Genomic DNA, 16,670 nt, shown 5'->3' with positions numbered 1-16,670 from the left:
GTCTTCCCCAACCTGAACTTCTAATACTTTTCCTTCTCTCCCTGAATAAGTCCTATTTCTCCAAGACCCGGGGGATCAAATGCCACTTCCTTTGTGAAGCGTCAAAAACTAGGAGGACCTACAACGTTCCAAACTGTGCTAGGAACTGGGGTCACAGAGACAGTGTGGTTCCTGTCCGCCAGAGGTTACTATAAAGACAGAGGATTTTAATTCTGTAATTCTCTGAAACTCAGATTCCTAATTACACAATTATTGAGCACTACTGTACACTCAATCTTATCTCGCTTAACTGCTTTCTCAGATATGGAGACTCCCCAAGTCACCAAAGTTAATAGCTTCTCAAACTTCCTCCATCCTGCTGCTGAGTCAGGAGCAATCTTGCTGTAGAGAGTAATAAAAATCTACATTTAAGCAAAACACTCTAAGCCTGTTAAGGAAAAAAAAAAAAAAAAAAAGACAATCTAATTATTTAAACCCAGTTGCTTTATTTTGCACTTTTAAAATTCACAAAAAGCTTCACAATATCTGCTCTTCCCCTGTTGATCATCAAGGCTTAATGGTAAGACAGTGAAACCTTTATCACAGGAATTGGGCATACTCAAAAACAATGGATCATTTACAAACAAATTTCTTTAATCAAGAACATTTTGCAACATACATACTCTGGCACTATCTGAATTCATCTATCTTAAAATAAGACTTTAAAAAGCTTTAAAAATAAAACAGATTTAACACTGACAAGCCTACCAGAATAATGCTGATGGCAAGCTATAAATAGCTTTAAATGTTGAATGTAATTTGGGGAAAGGGGAAAAGGAATTATCTGTTGAACCTATATTTAAATGCATCTGTGAGTAAAACTTCTCTAGTTTAATGAATTTCAACAAAGTGAACAACTCCTTTGCCTCAAGGTAGTTGAGTCTCAAGTTTTATTTTTAAACTTGTGACATCTTGACTTAAGGAAATGAATCCTGAAATTAGAATATTTAAGAAGAAAAACATTGGCGCAAGAGAGAAACAAGACTACTTTCTTAGTCTTTCTAGTGTGGATAACAGATAAAACCACTGTTCACATTAGGGAAGACTAGCAAAGATGATACGCAGGGTTTAGTTCTGGCTTATGTACAATATCTAAATTCAAGGTGGTCTCATATAGGAAACTTAATAATTGTTGCCTTCAATTAGTTTTTTAATTTGTGGAATGGCATAATACATATTTTGAGGCACGCATTACAGGACCCACTACAACTATTTACACTGCTATTTTCACTTTTAATATAATTTTTATCTACTCCGGGGTAGCTCTCTGGATATAATCAATAGAGGCCACTAAAAATAATGCCAGAATTCAAGTGAGAAGAGAGTGGAAATGGAAAGAGGATGGGAGGATAATGAAGTTGGGTAGCAATAACAAACATTTTTAAAGGTTTCCGAACACATGCCATGAAATTACATATTTTGGCTAAATGCCACTGGGCAGCTGGAAGTGATCAGGAAATGAGTGGAATATCCTAATTGTCCCAGTTAGATTCTTAACTAACCCGTGATTTGGATGGCTCGCTCATGAAGGACTGTTTACATAGGCTGCTTGGTGAAGGGTAGTTGTGCTAGGCTTACAGCCTACTCTGCTTTGTTTCGTTCAAGAACACTTTTAGAGGGCTATGCATCCCTTAAAAGGGCAGCAGAACAAACAATCTGTTAGACTACAAACAGAGATTAACAAAGGCATAATCTGTAAATGGCTTAATTATGGATATGTCATCAATCACCTTCTTTCTTGAGATGGGGAATATGGGCCTACGGAAAAAATGAAACTCCACTACTCCCCCATATTGGAAATTTTTCTCTTCTGGTTAGAAAGTTTTAAAGAAATCTCAACTTTAAAATAGGCCTCATCTTTCATCTTGAATTGCCCCTTCTCTTAGTCTTATATATGATATTGTTTAAAACTCACACATCAGTGAGACTAGTCAGGAGTTTCAGGACCATTTTAATAGAAGACACTGAGTTTATTTACTTGGAAAACAGGATTTTATTATGGGGTGACTTTTAGAGATTTAAGTGCTCTGTTTTATCACAATGAGAATTATCCTCAAAGCAAATATTCTCTAAGATAACAAAGTATTCAGTTTACTTGGGTAATATACTTAAACATATTAAAAGTTACAAAGCCTAAGATAAGCAAGCAACAAGTCAATAAAATCGCCTCAGGATTCTAACATCTTCACATGGTGTCACTGACTATGAAATGCAAAAAGACTATAAATGTTTAAGTGGAATGGTCTCTAACCTATACATTACACTAGTGTGACCAAACAAATGATCGCATAACTAAGGAAGACTACAGGACATGAGTAAGTGCAGAAAGCTGCTCTCCAGGACTGCATTTTCAAGAAAGCTTGAAAAATTAACTGACCCATCACTTTAGGAGGGAAAAAAAGATAAGTATGGATTAGGAAGCTCTACATGTAGATAAAAAAAAATTCTAATTAAAATATCTTAGACTATTTTAGATGTTTATTTGATATTGGAAATACGGTCACTATCATAAAGTATTTCTCTTCATCACAAAAATTCCATATATTAAGGATTTACACAATCCAGGGGGGGAAAAATCTAGAAACTTTTTTTTTGCCTGAGCAGGTAATCTAAAAAGGCTCTCCAAAATCTTGACTAGAGGTATCATACTCTGCAATAAAATGCTTGAGTTCTTCAACACACCGCTCACCTATTTCATGTAAATTCTGTCTCAATGCAAACTGTATAGACTTTTCTAATGAAGGATCTTTTTCAATCAGCATTTTCACAACCATCCCAAAAGTTTCACAGTCTTGTCGGTAAACCTAGAAAGATGAAATACATTGTGGTTAGCTAAGAATAATTAGCCAAACATTGAGCTGATTCAGCTGGCAGAACTATGGTGCTAAAAATCTAAAAGGGAGACACAATACTGCTGAACCTCTCTTGGCTCTGAGTATACACTACTGCCAAAGGCCATTTAAACCTCTGTCTCTGAGATTTGCTGACGAGTTGAATGAGTAGAAAAGCACTGATACACCACATCACTGACTATGGAAATCTGGCATGGCATTTGTCAAGCATAAGGCAGTCTACTAACAGGACATCAGACTAGAAACGAGAAGAACTGAAAACAAATGCCAGCTAGGTAAGGCACGTTGATGGTTTTATTCTTTACTTGTTTGGAAGAAGTAAGTTACCAAGCCCCTAACTTCAGATTATTTGTTTGAATCATGACCAGATGACAAATTTAAAGTTGTTTAGTATACAAAAAACAACTATAAGAAGGCTGAAAGTATTTATTTGAAAAAAGCTTTTCAAGTTATAAATATTTAACCATAATTAAAATCACCAAGGCAGAGTTAAGATCAAAACAGTATGTTATACACGTACATGTTCATGCATGCATGTGTGTACACATATATGTATATATAGATACACACATGTATACATGTGTATATATGTATATATTTTTTCCACCTCAATGTATACATTATACTATTTTACTTTAATATGTATATATAATTTTTATCAATGGCAATTAGGTATTATTTCCTGTCCAAAAATTGCTAAATTTTCTCCAGACTAAACGTTATTTCTTCAGTTTACAGTCACAAAATGCATTTTAGATTTCTATGCTATTTTTCATACTCTGCAATTCATGTATTTAAGGAAATATTACAGTTAAGTCTTCATGAAAATTAAGTGAAATACAAATTGTCTGATTTAAAAGAACTGTCACATTAATTTTAACTTTTCCAAATTTAACAAAAACAATCAACATAACATGTTTATTCTCTGAAAAAGGATTTTATTCATTTTTTAAAACCTTAGAAAGAAGTAATTTGAGACACTGCTTCGCTTATGATAGTTTTCATTCCTCAAGTGATCACTGCTAGTTGTGGTGGTTGCTGCTAATATTTTTTAAATGTCTGCAAGATTGTTTTTATCCTTTAAAATAGCTATTTAAAGAAGAATATTTATTTTTGACTATCAGTACTAGGTTGCTAAATTATACTAAATTCACTTCTTTGCTCTTGAAAACTATTCACAAGCCCCAAATTAAAAAGAATAAGTTTTTCAAATGACCTAGAAATTAAAATATATAAAACCCTCAGCTGCCTTCTCCATCTTAGCACTAACACACACACACACACACACCCCTTTTTCTAAATAGTGATGAAATTTACTAATAGCCATTAAGTTTAATCCAACTATTTAAACCAAACATTTACTCCAGTTTATCTTAAGGTTTACATGACCCAGAATTGATATTACTAACTACTCTAATAAACCAACTTAGGAAACAGTATACCATTCACATGATATTACATAGGCTGTCAAGGCAATAGAGCACAGGAACTGGCCTAACAAACACAGAGTACCTAACCTAATGAAGCCAATGCAGTCCCCATGGGGGAAGGTAAATTCCTTACCAAACCAGTCAAGCCACATAATAACAGCATTCTAACACCAACCACAGGCCTCAGAAGACCACTTTGTGGGTGGCCTAAATTTTATAGGCTTCTTTATAGCAGATGTAACTAGATGAGGATAAGGTTACACTGTGAATTAACCTGCAAATTCTTTAATGTAAATCTGCTGTTTTACCTAAACTGTAACTCTTTGTTTAGCATATTTACAGAACATAAATGTACTACAGATTTGCATATCAAAAGTAAAACCATATTAAAATGTGTTCATACATTTAAACTGCAAACTACTGTCACTCTGGAGACAAGATAATACAAGCAAGCATTTAAAGGTTCTGTTTTATTTTTTAATTGTAAATACTTTTTGAATTATTCACTGAAATAGACAAATTTTTGTACATTAGTTGACAAGAACAACTAGAACTGCCCAAAGCAATGTAATTCTCTACTACAGGGTAGATTTTCTAAAAAGACTGCTTAAAATGCAATGGTTGGGCATTAGACAGGAAATAATCAGTTTTTTGTTAAAGGAAGAACCTCACCCTCCAAACTTTTATAAATAAAATTCACAACGGTCAGAAACATATTTCCGAAATCTGTTCCACAGTAAACTCAATCCCAAACAGGAAGGGTGTAGTTATCTGTGGAAGAGTTTGTTTGCTTATGGTCCCAAGCTGGAAATGCATTAATAATCTTCAGACCTGATATCTACAGGCCACACAGGAAGATTTTTTGTTGTTGCATTTTCCCTTGATTGGACCTCATCAAAATGGGAAACATGTTAAAGTTTGGGTGGGGCTCACATACACTGCATAGAAACATAGTTAAGTTTGCCAGCATAATGAAAACACTATCCAAATGTGCTTTCACACAGTCCCTTATTATAGTAGTCTGTGTTAATAGTTGAATTCTCATAAAGTGCTTCTAGGAATAAAGGGATATGATAAAATAAACTACCAAGGCTTTTTACTATTAATTATGCTGTCTAGTGACTGAAAGAAGAATATCTGGCAAAACAAACTACATACTTATAATGACATAAAATTCCTCTAAAATGTATATATCATTGTAGACCTTACCTCTGTTCCCACAAAAAAAGAAAACAAAATAGGCAAAATGAGTTGTTAGAATTTTCATTTCAGACAAACCATCTTTAGCATATATATTACAGCTCTACAACTACTAAGAGTAGTTCGGTGGAATGATAGAGATAACAGAGCCATTAGCCACAGGAAGCTACTTAAATTTAGGTAAATAGGCATATACTTTTCTTAATATTTAATTTATAATTTATATTAATATTAGGAGGTACATGGATAAACTGCAAAAGTCAGACATGCACACAGCCTTAAAAGACTGAGGAATCAAAAACAATGATTTTTCTCTATTGTTGATACCTCAACATTCCATATAATTTCCTTTATCTGAACTAATTTGGTTCAAATCCTATGTGTCCTATTTCAGGAGAGTCACATCCTAATGGGAAAGGTAAACACAGACAAGTAAAACACAGCACAAAGGAGATAACTAGATGTGGAAGGTGACAGGGAAGCTAGAAAGACTGAGTTCAAATCCTGACTCTACTACTGTGGTGGGCTGAATAATGTTCTCCACCCCCACCCCATCCCCAAGATGTCCATATCCTAATGCCTGGAACCTAGGAATATGTTACCTTACACGGTACAAGAGACTTTGCAGATATGTTTATGTCAAGGATTTGAGAAAGGGAGATTATCCTGGATTATCCAGGTGAATAAAATATAATCACAAAAGTCCTTAAAAAGAAACGCAGAAAAAGAGAGGAAATGTGATCACAGAAATAGAGGTTGAGTGATGACCTTTAAAGATGGAGGAGGGAGCTACCAGCCAAAGAGTACACACAGCCTCCAGAAACTGAAAAAGGCCAGCAAAGAGATTCTCCCCTAGAGCCTCCGGAGTAAGTACGGCCCTTGCAGACACACTCTTGGACTTTACACATTCTTCTTAAGCTCACATGGAACGTGCACCAAGATACACCACATTCCAGGCCATAAAACACACCTTAGCAAATTTAAAAGAACAGAAATCATACAAAGTATACTCTCAGATCACAGTGGAATTAAGTTAGAAATCAAAAGAAAGAGAGCTAGAAAAATCCCAAGATACTTGGAGATTAAACAACATACTTCTAAATAACACCCAGATCAAAGAAGTCTCATCAGAAATTTTAAAATATTTTGAACTAAATGAAAATACAACTTACCAAAATTTGTGAGATGCAGCAAAAGCAGTGCTTAGAGAGAAGTTTATAGCATTAAATGAGTATGTTAGAAAAGAAGATAGGGCTCCCCTGGTGGCACAGTGGTTGGGGGTCCGCCTGCCCATGCGGGGGGCGCGGGTTCGTGCCCTGGTCCGGGAGGGTCCCGCTTGCTACGGAGAGGCTGGGCCCGTGGGCCGTGGCCGCTGGGCCTGTGTGTCCGGGGCCTGTGCTCCATGGCGGGAGAGGCCCGCGTACCGCCAAAAAAAAAAAAGAAAAGAAGATATAAAATAAACAATGTAATAAGCTAGGATTCTAGGAAAAAAAGAGCAAATTAAATGCAAAGTAAGTAGAAGAAAATAATAAAAATCTGAGCAGAAATCAATGAAATTGAGAAAAGAAAATTAGAAAATCAATAAAACCAAAAGGTGGTTCTTTAAAAAGAAGAATAAAATTGATAAACCTCCAGCCAGGCTTAACCAAGACAAAAAGAGAGAAGATACAAATTATTAATATCAAAATTGAAATAGGAGTCACCACTACTGACCTCCCAGGCATTTATAATAAAGGAATATTGAGACAACTCTATGTGCACTAATTTGATAAATTAGATGAAATGAACCAATTCCTTGAAAGATACAGTCTAGCAAAACTCAAACAAGGAAAAATAGATAATATAAATAGGCCTATATCTATGAAAGAAATTGAATTAACAATTAATAACATACCAAAACAAAAAGCACTAGGCCCAAGTGGTTTCACTGGTAAATTCTACCAAACATTTAAAGAAAAAATGATATCAATTCTTCACAATCACTTCTAGTAAACAGAAGCAGAGGGAACATTTCCTACTGTTCTATAAGGTCAGCATCACCTTATTACCAAAACCAGACAAAGACATTACAAGGAAGAAAAATTACACACCTGTATCTCTCATGAACACAGATGCCAAAAAATTCTGAAATCTAAAATACAATAAAAAGAATTATACATCACAATCAAGTGGTATTTACTGCAGGTATGCAAGGTTGGTTCAACATTTGAAAATCAGTTAATGCCATCCATCACATCAATGTGCTAGAAAAGAAAAATCACATGATCATATCAATAGACACAGAAAAGCATTTGAAAAAAATCCAACATTCATTCACAACAAAAAGTCTCTGGCAAACCAGGAATAGAGGAGAACTTCCTCAACTTGATAAAAAATATCTACAATAACCCTACTGCTAAATCATGGTGAGAAAGTAGATGCTTTCCTCCCAAGACAGGAAACAAGACAAGTATATCCCCTTTTACAACTCCTATTCAACACCATACTGAACACAGATAATGCAGTAAGACAAGAAAAGGTATACCAATGATGAAGGGAGAAATAAAACTCTCTTTGTTTGCAGATGACATGACTGTGTAGAAAATCCCAAAACTGACCAAAAAACTAGTGGAACTAATAAGTGATTAGAGCAAGGTTGCAGGATACGAGGTTAATATACAAAAGTCAACTGCTTTCCTAGATAATAGAAATGAACAACTGTAATTTGAAATTAAAAACAAAACACAGCACCAAAAAAACTAAGTATAGTATAAATCTAACAAAATAGATACAAGATCTATATGAGAAAAACTATAAAACACTGATGAAATAAATCAAAGAAGATATAAATACCAGCATACCTCATTTTATTGCACTTTGCTTTATTGCACTTTACAGTGCCTGCAGTGTTTTTTACAAATTGAAGATTTGTGGCAACCTTGCATCAAGCAAGTCTATTGGCACCATTTTCCAACAGCATTTGTTCACTTTGTGTTTCTGTGTCACATTTTGGTAATTCATGCCATACCTCAAACGCTTCACCAGCAAAAAGATTATGGCTCACTGAAGGCTAGCATTTTTTAGCAATAAAGTATTTTTTTAATAAGGTATGTATATTGTTTTTTTAGACATATTGCTATTACACCCTTAACAGACTACAGTATAGTATAAACATAACTTTTATATGCATCGGGAAACCAAAAAATTCATGTGACTTGCTTTATTGTGATATTTTCTTTATTAAGGTGGCCTGAAACTGAACCTGCACTATCTCCTAGGTATGTCTGTAAATGGAGATATAGTCCATGTCTATGGATAAGAAAATTCAGTATTGTTAAGAAATCAGTTCTTCCCAACTTGATCTATAAATTCAACACAGTCACAACAAAAATTCCAGCAAGTAATTTTGTAGATATTGACAAACTGATTCTAAAGTTTATACGGAAAGGTAAAAGACCCCAGAAGAGTCAACATAATACTGAAGAAAAAGAACAAAGTCAGAGAACTGACACTCAACTTACTATAAAGCCACAGTAATCAAGACTGTATGGTATTTTCAAAAGAACAAAGAGATCAGTTGTACAGAATAAATAGCCCAGAAATACATTCATACAGTTGAACAGTCAACTGATCTTTGACAAAGGAGCAAAGGCAATTCAATGAAGAAAGAATAGTCTTCAACAGATGGTGCTGGAAGAATTGATCATCCATGTGCAAAATCTAGACAGAGATGAACTCAGAATGGATCATAGACCTAAATGTAAAATACAAAACTATAATACTTTTAGAAGATAACAGAGGAAAAAATCTAGGTGACAACACCAAAAGCATGTCCCAAGAAAAAAAAAAACTGGATTTCATTAAAATTAAAAACATCTCCTCTGGGAAAGACAATGTTAAGAGAACAAACAGACAAGCTACACACTAGGAGAAAAATCTTTGCAAAGCGTATATCCGACAAAGCACTAGTATCCAAAATATACAAAGAATTCTTAAAACTCAAAAACAAGCTCAATTTAATAAATGGGCAAAAGATCTGAACAGACACCTCACCAACGAAGACATTTAGATAGCAAATAAGCAAATGAAAACATGTTCAACATCATATGTCATTAAGGGTATTGACTATTAAAACAGTGATGAAATGAGATACCACTACACACCTATTAGAATTGTTAAAATCCAAAACAATGACAACCCCAATTTCTGGTGAGAATGCAAGCAATAGGAACTCTCATTCGTTGCTGGTGGGAATGCAAAATGATACAGGCCACTTTGGCAGACTACTGAGAAGAATCACACAAATGAAAAAAAGAGGGGAAACGTTAGGTACCCTCTGTACCTTAGTTTCAGTATCTACAGACCTAACTACGCTGTTGTAAGGACTGAGATAATAAACAGCACTCAGTGTAGTGCCTGCTCTGTAGGAAGCATTTAATATATGTTAAAGATAGTGATGCTGATGACTGAAAGAGGAAAAACACTCTTCTGACTTTGCCTAGAGAAGGGAGTATTAGAAAATGATATTGTAACTTCTTTTTAATGTTTAACATCTAATTATATTTCTAACATCAAAGACTACAGTTAAAATTTTATCATTAATGCTTTTATTTTGGTTTTAGTTTTATCTCAAGTCCTTTGCTTTCTGCTGACAGTAATCACATGCACATTGAAAAAAAAAATCAATGTGAAGACCACATTTCCCATCTCAAGAGCTGATTAAACATGAGGAGTTCTCACTAGGAAAACATGGAGGAGGAAAAGGAAATAGCATTTTGGGGAAACTCAACTGGCTTGGCGTAGTTAAAGCATGTTAACCTCAAAGTAGGTCATGAAGAGCTTTCTTTCAAGGAGTTTAGATGTCAACTTATACATTAACAATTAGCAAATGAGTAAAAAGCTACAAGCAGGAAGTGGATCCTTTTGATGTATCAGGGAGATAATGGTTAGGAATCAATGAAATGGGTTCCTGAGAACCAGAACTATGAATGCCACATGATGTGTTAAAGAAAGAGGCTTAATTCAGAGTAATTAAGAAGCAATATGAATATGATAATATCAAAAAAACAAACAACCCAATCCAAAAATGTGCAGAAGACCTAAACAGACATTTGTCCAAAGAAGATATACAGATTGCCAACAAACACATGAAAGGATGCTCAACATCACTAGAGAAATGCAAATCAAAACTACAATCAGGTATCACCTCACACCAGTCAGAATGGCCATCATCAAAAAATCTACAAACAATAAATGCTGGAGAGGGTGTGGAGAAAAGGGAACACTCTTGCACTGTTGGTGGGAATGTAAATTGATACAGCCACTATGGAGAACAGTATGGAGGTTCCTTAAAAAACTAAAAATAGAACTACCATATGACCCAGCAGTCCCACTACTGGGCATATACCCTGAGAAAACCATAATTCAAAAAGAGTCATGTACCACAATGTTCAGTGCATCACTATTTACAATAGCCAGGACATGGAAGCAACCTAAGTGTCCATCGACAGACGAATGGATAAAGAAGATGTGGCACATATATACAATGGAATATTACTCAGCCATAAAAAGAAACAAAACTGAGTTATTTGTAGTGAGGTGGATGGGCCTAAAGTCTATTATACAGAGTGAAGTAAGTCAGAAAGAGAAAAACAATTACCATATGCTAACACATATATATGGAATATATATTTAAAAAAAAAGGTTCTGGAGAACCTAGGGGCAGGACAGGAATAAAGATGCAGACGTGGAGAATGGACTTGAGGGCACGAGCAGGGGGAAGGGTAAGCTGGGACGAAGTGAGAGAGTGGCATGGACATATATACACTACCAAATGTAAAATAAATAGCTAGTGGGAAGCAGTCACATAGCACAGGGAGATCAGCTCAGTGCTTTGTGACCACCTAGAGAGGTGGGATAGGGAGGGTGGGAGAGAGGTGCAAGAGGGAGGAGATATGAGGATATATGTATATGTATAGCCGATTCACTTTGTTATAAAGCAGAAACTAACACACCATTGTAAAGCAATTATACTCCAATAAAGAGGTTAAGGGCTTCCCTGGTGGCGCAGTGGTTGAGAGTCCGCCTGCCGATGCAGGGGACACGGGTTCGTGCCCCAGTTTGGGAAGATCCCACATGCCGCGGAGCGGCTGGGCTCGTGAGCCATGGCCGCTGAGCTTGTGCATCCGGAGCCTGTGCTCCGCAACGGGAGAGGCCACAAGAGTGAGAGGCCTTCATACCGCAAAAAAAAAAAGAGGTTAAAAAAAAAAGAATAATGGGTGGAAGGTTTTAATTTATTTCAAGGGGGAGGGTATTGGGAATGGGAGATAAGGTCAGTACCTAATATGTAATTGAGGCACCTATCAAAGGGAAGTTGAGTACTGAGTCTAGACTTTAGGAGAAAGAAATAGAGGAGGGAGAGAGGGGGAGAGAGAGATCATTTTCAGCACCAGTGCCAGCTGAGGCCATGGGAGTTCCTTGAAGAACGGGATAAGTTCTTTCCAGCTCCAGTATCTGATAAAGTAGATATTCAGTAAATGCTGAATGAATAGCTAAAGTCAGTTGAGAGAATGTGTAGCGTAAGAACAAAAGACAGCCCAAAGTAGACATCTAAAAACGTCAATACCAACCCTAAAAGTGACAATAAGGAAGACTAAGAACCAGGAGAGAATAAAGGAGAAAGTTTGTAAAATAAGGACACAGTCAATCAAATGCCAGAGAAAGGTTTAAGAAGCTGACAAACAAAACATGTTCATCGGATGTGGAAATTAGGGAGTAGGTGGTTAACTGCAGAAGCAGTTTACTGGGCTGGTGGAGCTTATGGAGCTATGCTGCCCAATCCAGTAGCCACTAGCCATATGTGACTACTTAACTTTAAATCTTAATTAATTAAATCAAAAATTCAGTTCCTCAGTTGCACTTCAGTGGCTTCCATATTGGGTAGTGCAAATACAAAACGTTTCCATCGTCAGAGAAAATTCTATTAAGCAGTGCTGTTATAGGAAATTGAGCAGTGAAAAAAGGGTGAAGTGACAAGTGTTGACCTGGTAAATTAATTAATATATATTTGCAACTATTTTACCATTAAAGTAGAAATAACAGCTTTTACCACTTTTAAATAAGCACTGTGAAATATTAGTACCTGTGAAATATTCTATAATCTTTTGGTAAAATTCATATAAAAATGTAAGTTAAAAAAAGTAACTCCAATTGAGGCTTAATATACAAGGGAACATTCATAATGTCTAATGTGTTGATGAGGCTGGGAAAAAAGTGACAACATACTGATGTTAAATACTGGAGCAAACTTAAACCTTTTAATTTGGGTCTGTGGTAATGCAGAAGGTATCAAAATTATTGTCATCTATGTTGCTCCTTTATTAATAGAAAAAGATATCTTTGAAACATCCTCCTCAAAGCTGCACTGGCTCTTAAAAACACAGCTCCTAAAAAGAACACTGATGGTTGCTAAGAAATGCATTATGAATACATGGATTAGATCTCAACCGCCTACATTCAATATGTGGGTACAACTACTACAGCCACATAAAAAAGTCCAAAATTAATGATAAAGTAGTTAAATGCTAAAAAACCTTAGCAATTAATGTTTGTAGAATTCTCATCCATAAATACAGATCAGTTTATAAACTTAACACTATTCAATCAAAGGTTAATATTTAAATGGTTTTCATTTTATCCTTTCCAGCTTATTGGTTCTTCCAATCCTAATATACTCAACAGACAAAAATAAAAGAAATAATTCCAAAGAGTCTACAAAATTTTTCGCTGATGCCAAAACCAGGGACCACTGAGATTAAATACAGGAACAAGACAAATCTCAAATTAACACTGAGCAAAAAAAGTTGCAAAGGAAATTAGAGATACCATTTATGCATGTCTTTAAAAGTTTATTTCGTTTAGGTATACATACATATAAACTAAAAATACATAAGAATGACAACCCTGAGAAGGGAGGGAGCCAGCAGGGATCTGCGAGGGGCTTTATCTACATCTGTAATATTTTATTTATTTAAAAAGAGGGGGGGAAAGCCACAAATATTAAACTCTAGTTAATGACATACATGAAGTATTTAGGTGTGAAGTGTACTGAGATGGGCAACATATGTTGACATGCACCTAAAAGTAAGATGAATTAATGGATGAACAGAAGCGTGGATAGATATGTCAAAGCAAATAAAACAAAATATTAATTAGAGAATCTAGGTGATCAGTATATGGGTTTGCACTGTATAATTCCTTATGCTTGGAATTTTTATAATAAAATACTAAAGGGAAAGAGAGATCTAAAGCAAAATAAGGCCTAATGATGGGTATGTGGGTCTGGGCATCTCAGCTTACAAATGAAGATGGATCTCTGTTTTGCTTGGACTCTGGGTACTGAACTTTGCATCTTATCAAAGTGGGTTGAGAATTACAGATATTAATGAATCTGTAAATGCAGATATAAATTTGAATCACAGATAGCTGTGCCTGTCAACTAGAACTCACCTACTATGTGCAAGGCACTGGATTTAGTCAGTAATAGAGCAGACCCTGCCCAAGGAAATTAGATTCTAATAAAAAAGAGTAATATGTTTAAGATAACCATAAGGCAAGGTAAAATACAGAAATACCTCAGAGATATTGCGAGTTCAGTTCCAGACCATCATAATAAAGCAAATATCACATCCCATTAATTTTTTTGCCTTGCCAGTGCATATAAAAGTTATGTCAGATAACCTATGGACTAGGAGAAAACATTTGCAAACGATGCAACCAACAAGTGGTTAATTTCCAAAATACACAAACTGCTCATACAACTCAATATCAAAAACCCAAAAATCCCAATCAAAAAACGGGCAGAAGAGCTAAACAGACATTTCTCCAAAGAAAACGCACAGGCCAACAGGCACATGAAAAGATGCTCAATATTTCTAATTATTAGAGAAATGCAAATCAAAACTACAATGAAGTATCACCTCACACCAGTCAGAATGGCCATCATTAAAAAGTCTGCAAATAATACATGCTGAAGAGTATGAGGAGAAAAGGGTACCCTCTTTCACTGTTGCTGAGAATGTAAACTGGTATAGCCACAATGGAAAACAGTGTAGAGGTTCCTTAAAAAACTAAAATTAGAGCTACCATATGATCCAGCAATCCCATTCCTGAGGATATATCTGGAAAAGATGAAAACTCTAATTTGAAAAGATACATGCATCCCAATGTTCATAGCATCCCTATTTACAACAGCCAAGACATGGAAGCAACCTAAATGTCCATCCAACAGATGAATGGATAAAGAAGATGTGGTATATATCTACAATGGAATACTACTAAGCCATAAAAAATACTGAGATATTGCCATTTGCAGCAACATGGATGGACCTAGAGATTATCATACTGAGTGAAGTAAGTCAGACAGAGAAATAGATATTATGTCACTTATATGTGGAATCTAAAAAATAATACAGACAAATTTATTTACAAAACAGAAACAGACTCACAGACATAGAAAACAAACTTATGGTTACCAAAGGGGAAGGGGGTGTGTGTGAGGGAATTAACAGATACACACCACCATATATAAAATAGATAAAACAATAAGGATTTACTACCTAGCATAGGGAACTACATTCAATATCTGGTAATAACCTATAATGGAAAAGAATCTGAAAAAATATATATATATAACTGAATCACTTTGCTGTATATCTGAAACTAATACAATATTGTAAATCAACTACACTTCAAAAAACGAGTAATGCTGGGACTTCCCTGGTGGCGCAGTGATTAAGAATCTGCCTGCCAATGCAGGGGTCACCGGTTCAATCCCTGGTCAGGGAAGATCCCACATGTCTAGGAGCAACTTCTGAGCCTGCGCTCTAGAGCCTGCGAGCCACAACTACTGAAGCCCATGTGCCTGGAGCCTCTGCTCCGCAACAAGAGAAGCCACTGCAATGAGAAGCACGCGCACCACAATGAAAAGCAGCCCCCATGCGCCGCGACTATAGAAAGCCCACGCGCAGCAACGAAGACCCAACACAGCCAAGAATAAATTTTAAAAAGTTATGTTTACACTATACTGTAGTCTATTAAGTGTGCAATAGCATTATGTCTAAAAAATTGTATATACCTTAATTTTAAAATATTTTATTACTAAAAAATGCTAACCCTCATCTGAGCTTTCAGTGAGTCATAATCTTTTTGCCATAATGACATCAAAGATCACAAATCACCATAACAAATATAATAATAGTGAAAAAGTTTGAAATACTGCAAGAATTACTAAAATGTGACACAGAGACACAATGCAAGCAAACGCTGTTGGAAAAATGGTGCCAGCAGACTTGCTAGATGCAGGGTTGCCACAAACCTTCAATTTGTAAAAAATGCAATATCTGCAAAGCCCAGTAAAGCGAAGCACAATGAAACAAGGTATGTCTTTACAGTAAATGCCATAAGACAAACACAAAATATTGATATTATAATAATTCCAAAGAAAAGATCATAATGAGTGGAGAGGGGGAGGATTAAAAGCACTTAGAATGCTGGCTATTTTCAGGAATCCTGGAAGATTGCAAACAAAAAAGCATAGAAAGAAGAATGAATCTTGGAAGATAGGGAAGATTTGGAAAAGATGGCTAATGGATAGACTAGAATCAAATGGAGCGAACATGAACAGACTGGACTTGAAATAACTTATGATTGGCCTACGGTTTAACTTCTCCTTGGACTTAACTTATACTACATTGTAGACAAACTTATATTACACTGCAGACATTTTTTCCTTATTCACCAAACAACAAACAAACCTCTGAAGATTGCTGATTAGAGGAAAATGAATGTATTCATTACCAATATCCCCTTCAAATCTGATTCAGTAGACCAGGAAAAGTAATTTGGTGCTCAATGCCAGTTTAAGAAAAGAAATTCTAAGATTCAAAACATTTTATAAAGAGGCTATATCTAGGGACTTCCCTGATGGCGAAGTGGTCAGGAATCCACCTGCCAGTGCAGGGGACACGGGTTCAAGCCCTGGTCTGGGAAGATTCCACGTGCCGCGGAGCAACTAAGCCTGTGTGCCACAACTACTGAGCCTGCGTTCTAGAGCCCGCGAGCCACAACTACTGAGCCCGTGTACCACAACTACTGAAGCGCACACACCTAG

At 35.8% G+C, this 16,670-nt stretch overlaps 1 protein-coding gene across 4 annotated transcripts in view; it reads right to left on the bottom strand.

Moving 5' to 3' along the window:
- Positions 1 to 274: 274 nt before the first annotated feature.
- PPHLN1 (periphilin 1) overlaps positions 275 to 16,670 on the bottom strand; it is a 141,949-nt gene continuing 125,553 nt past the window's right edge. For all 4 annotated transcript variants that reach the window (XM_082849942.1, XM_082849944.1, XM_082849941.1 and 1 more), the window contains one exon: positions 275 to 2,843. In XM_082849942.1, coding sequence (XP_082706068.1) covers positions 2,649 to 2,843 — 195 coding nt within the window. In that variant the 3' untranslated portion in view covers positions 275 to 2,648. The remainder of the gene's footprint in view (positions 2,844 to 16,670) is intronic.

Source organism: Leucopleurus acutus (assembly GCF_964270905.1).
Source record: "Leucopleurus acutus genome assembly, chromosome: 11".
NCBI lineage: Eukaryota > Metazoa > Chordata > Mammalia > Artiodactyla > Delphinidae > Leucopleurus > Leucopleurus acutus.
This window is presented reverse-complemented; position numbering and strand designations above follow the sequence as displayed.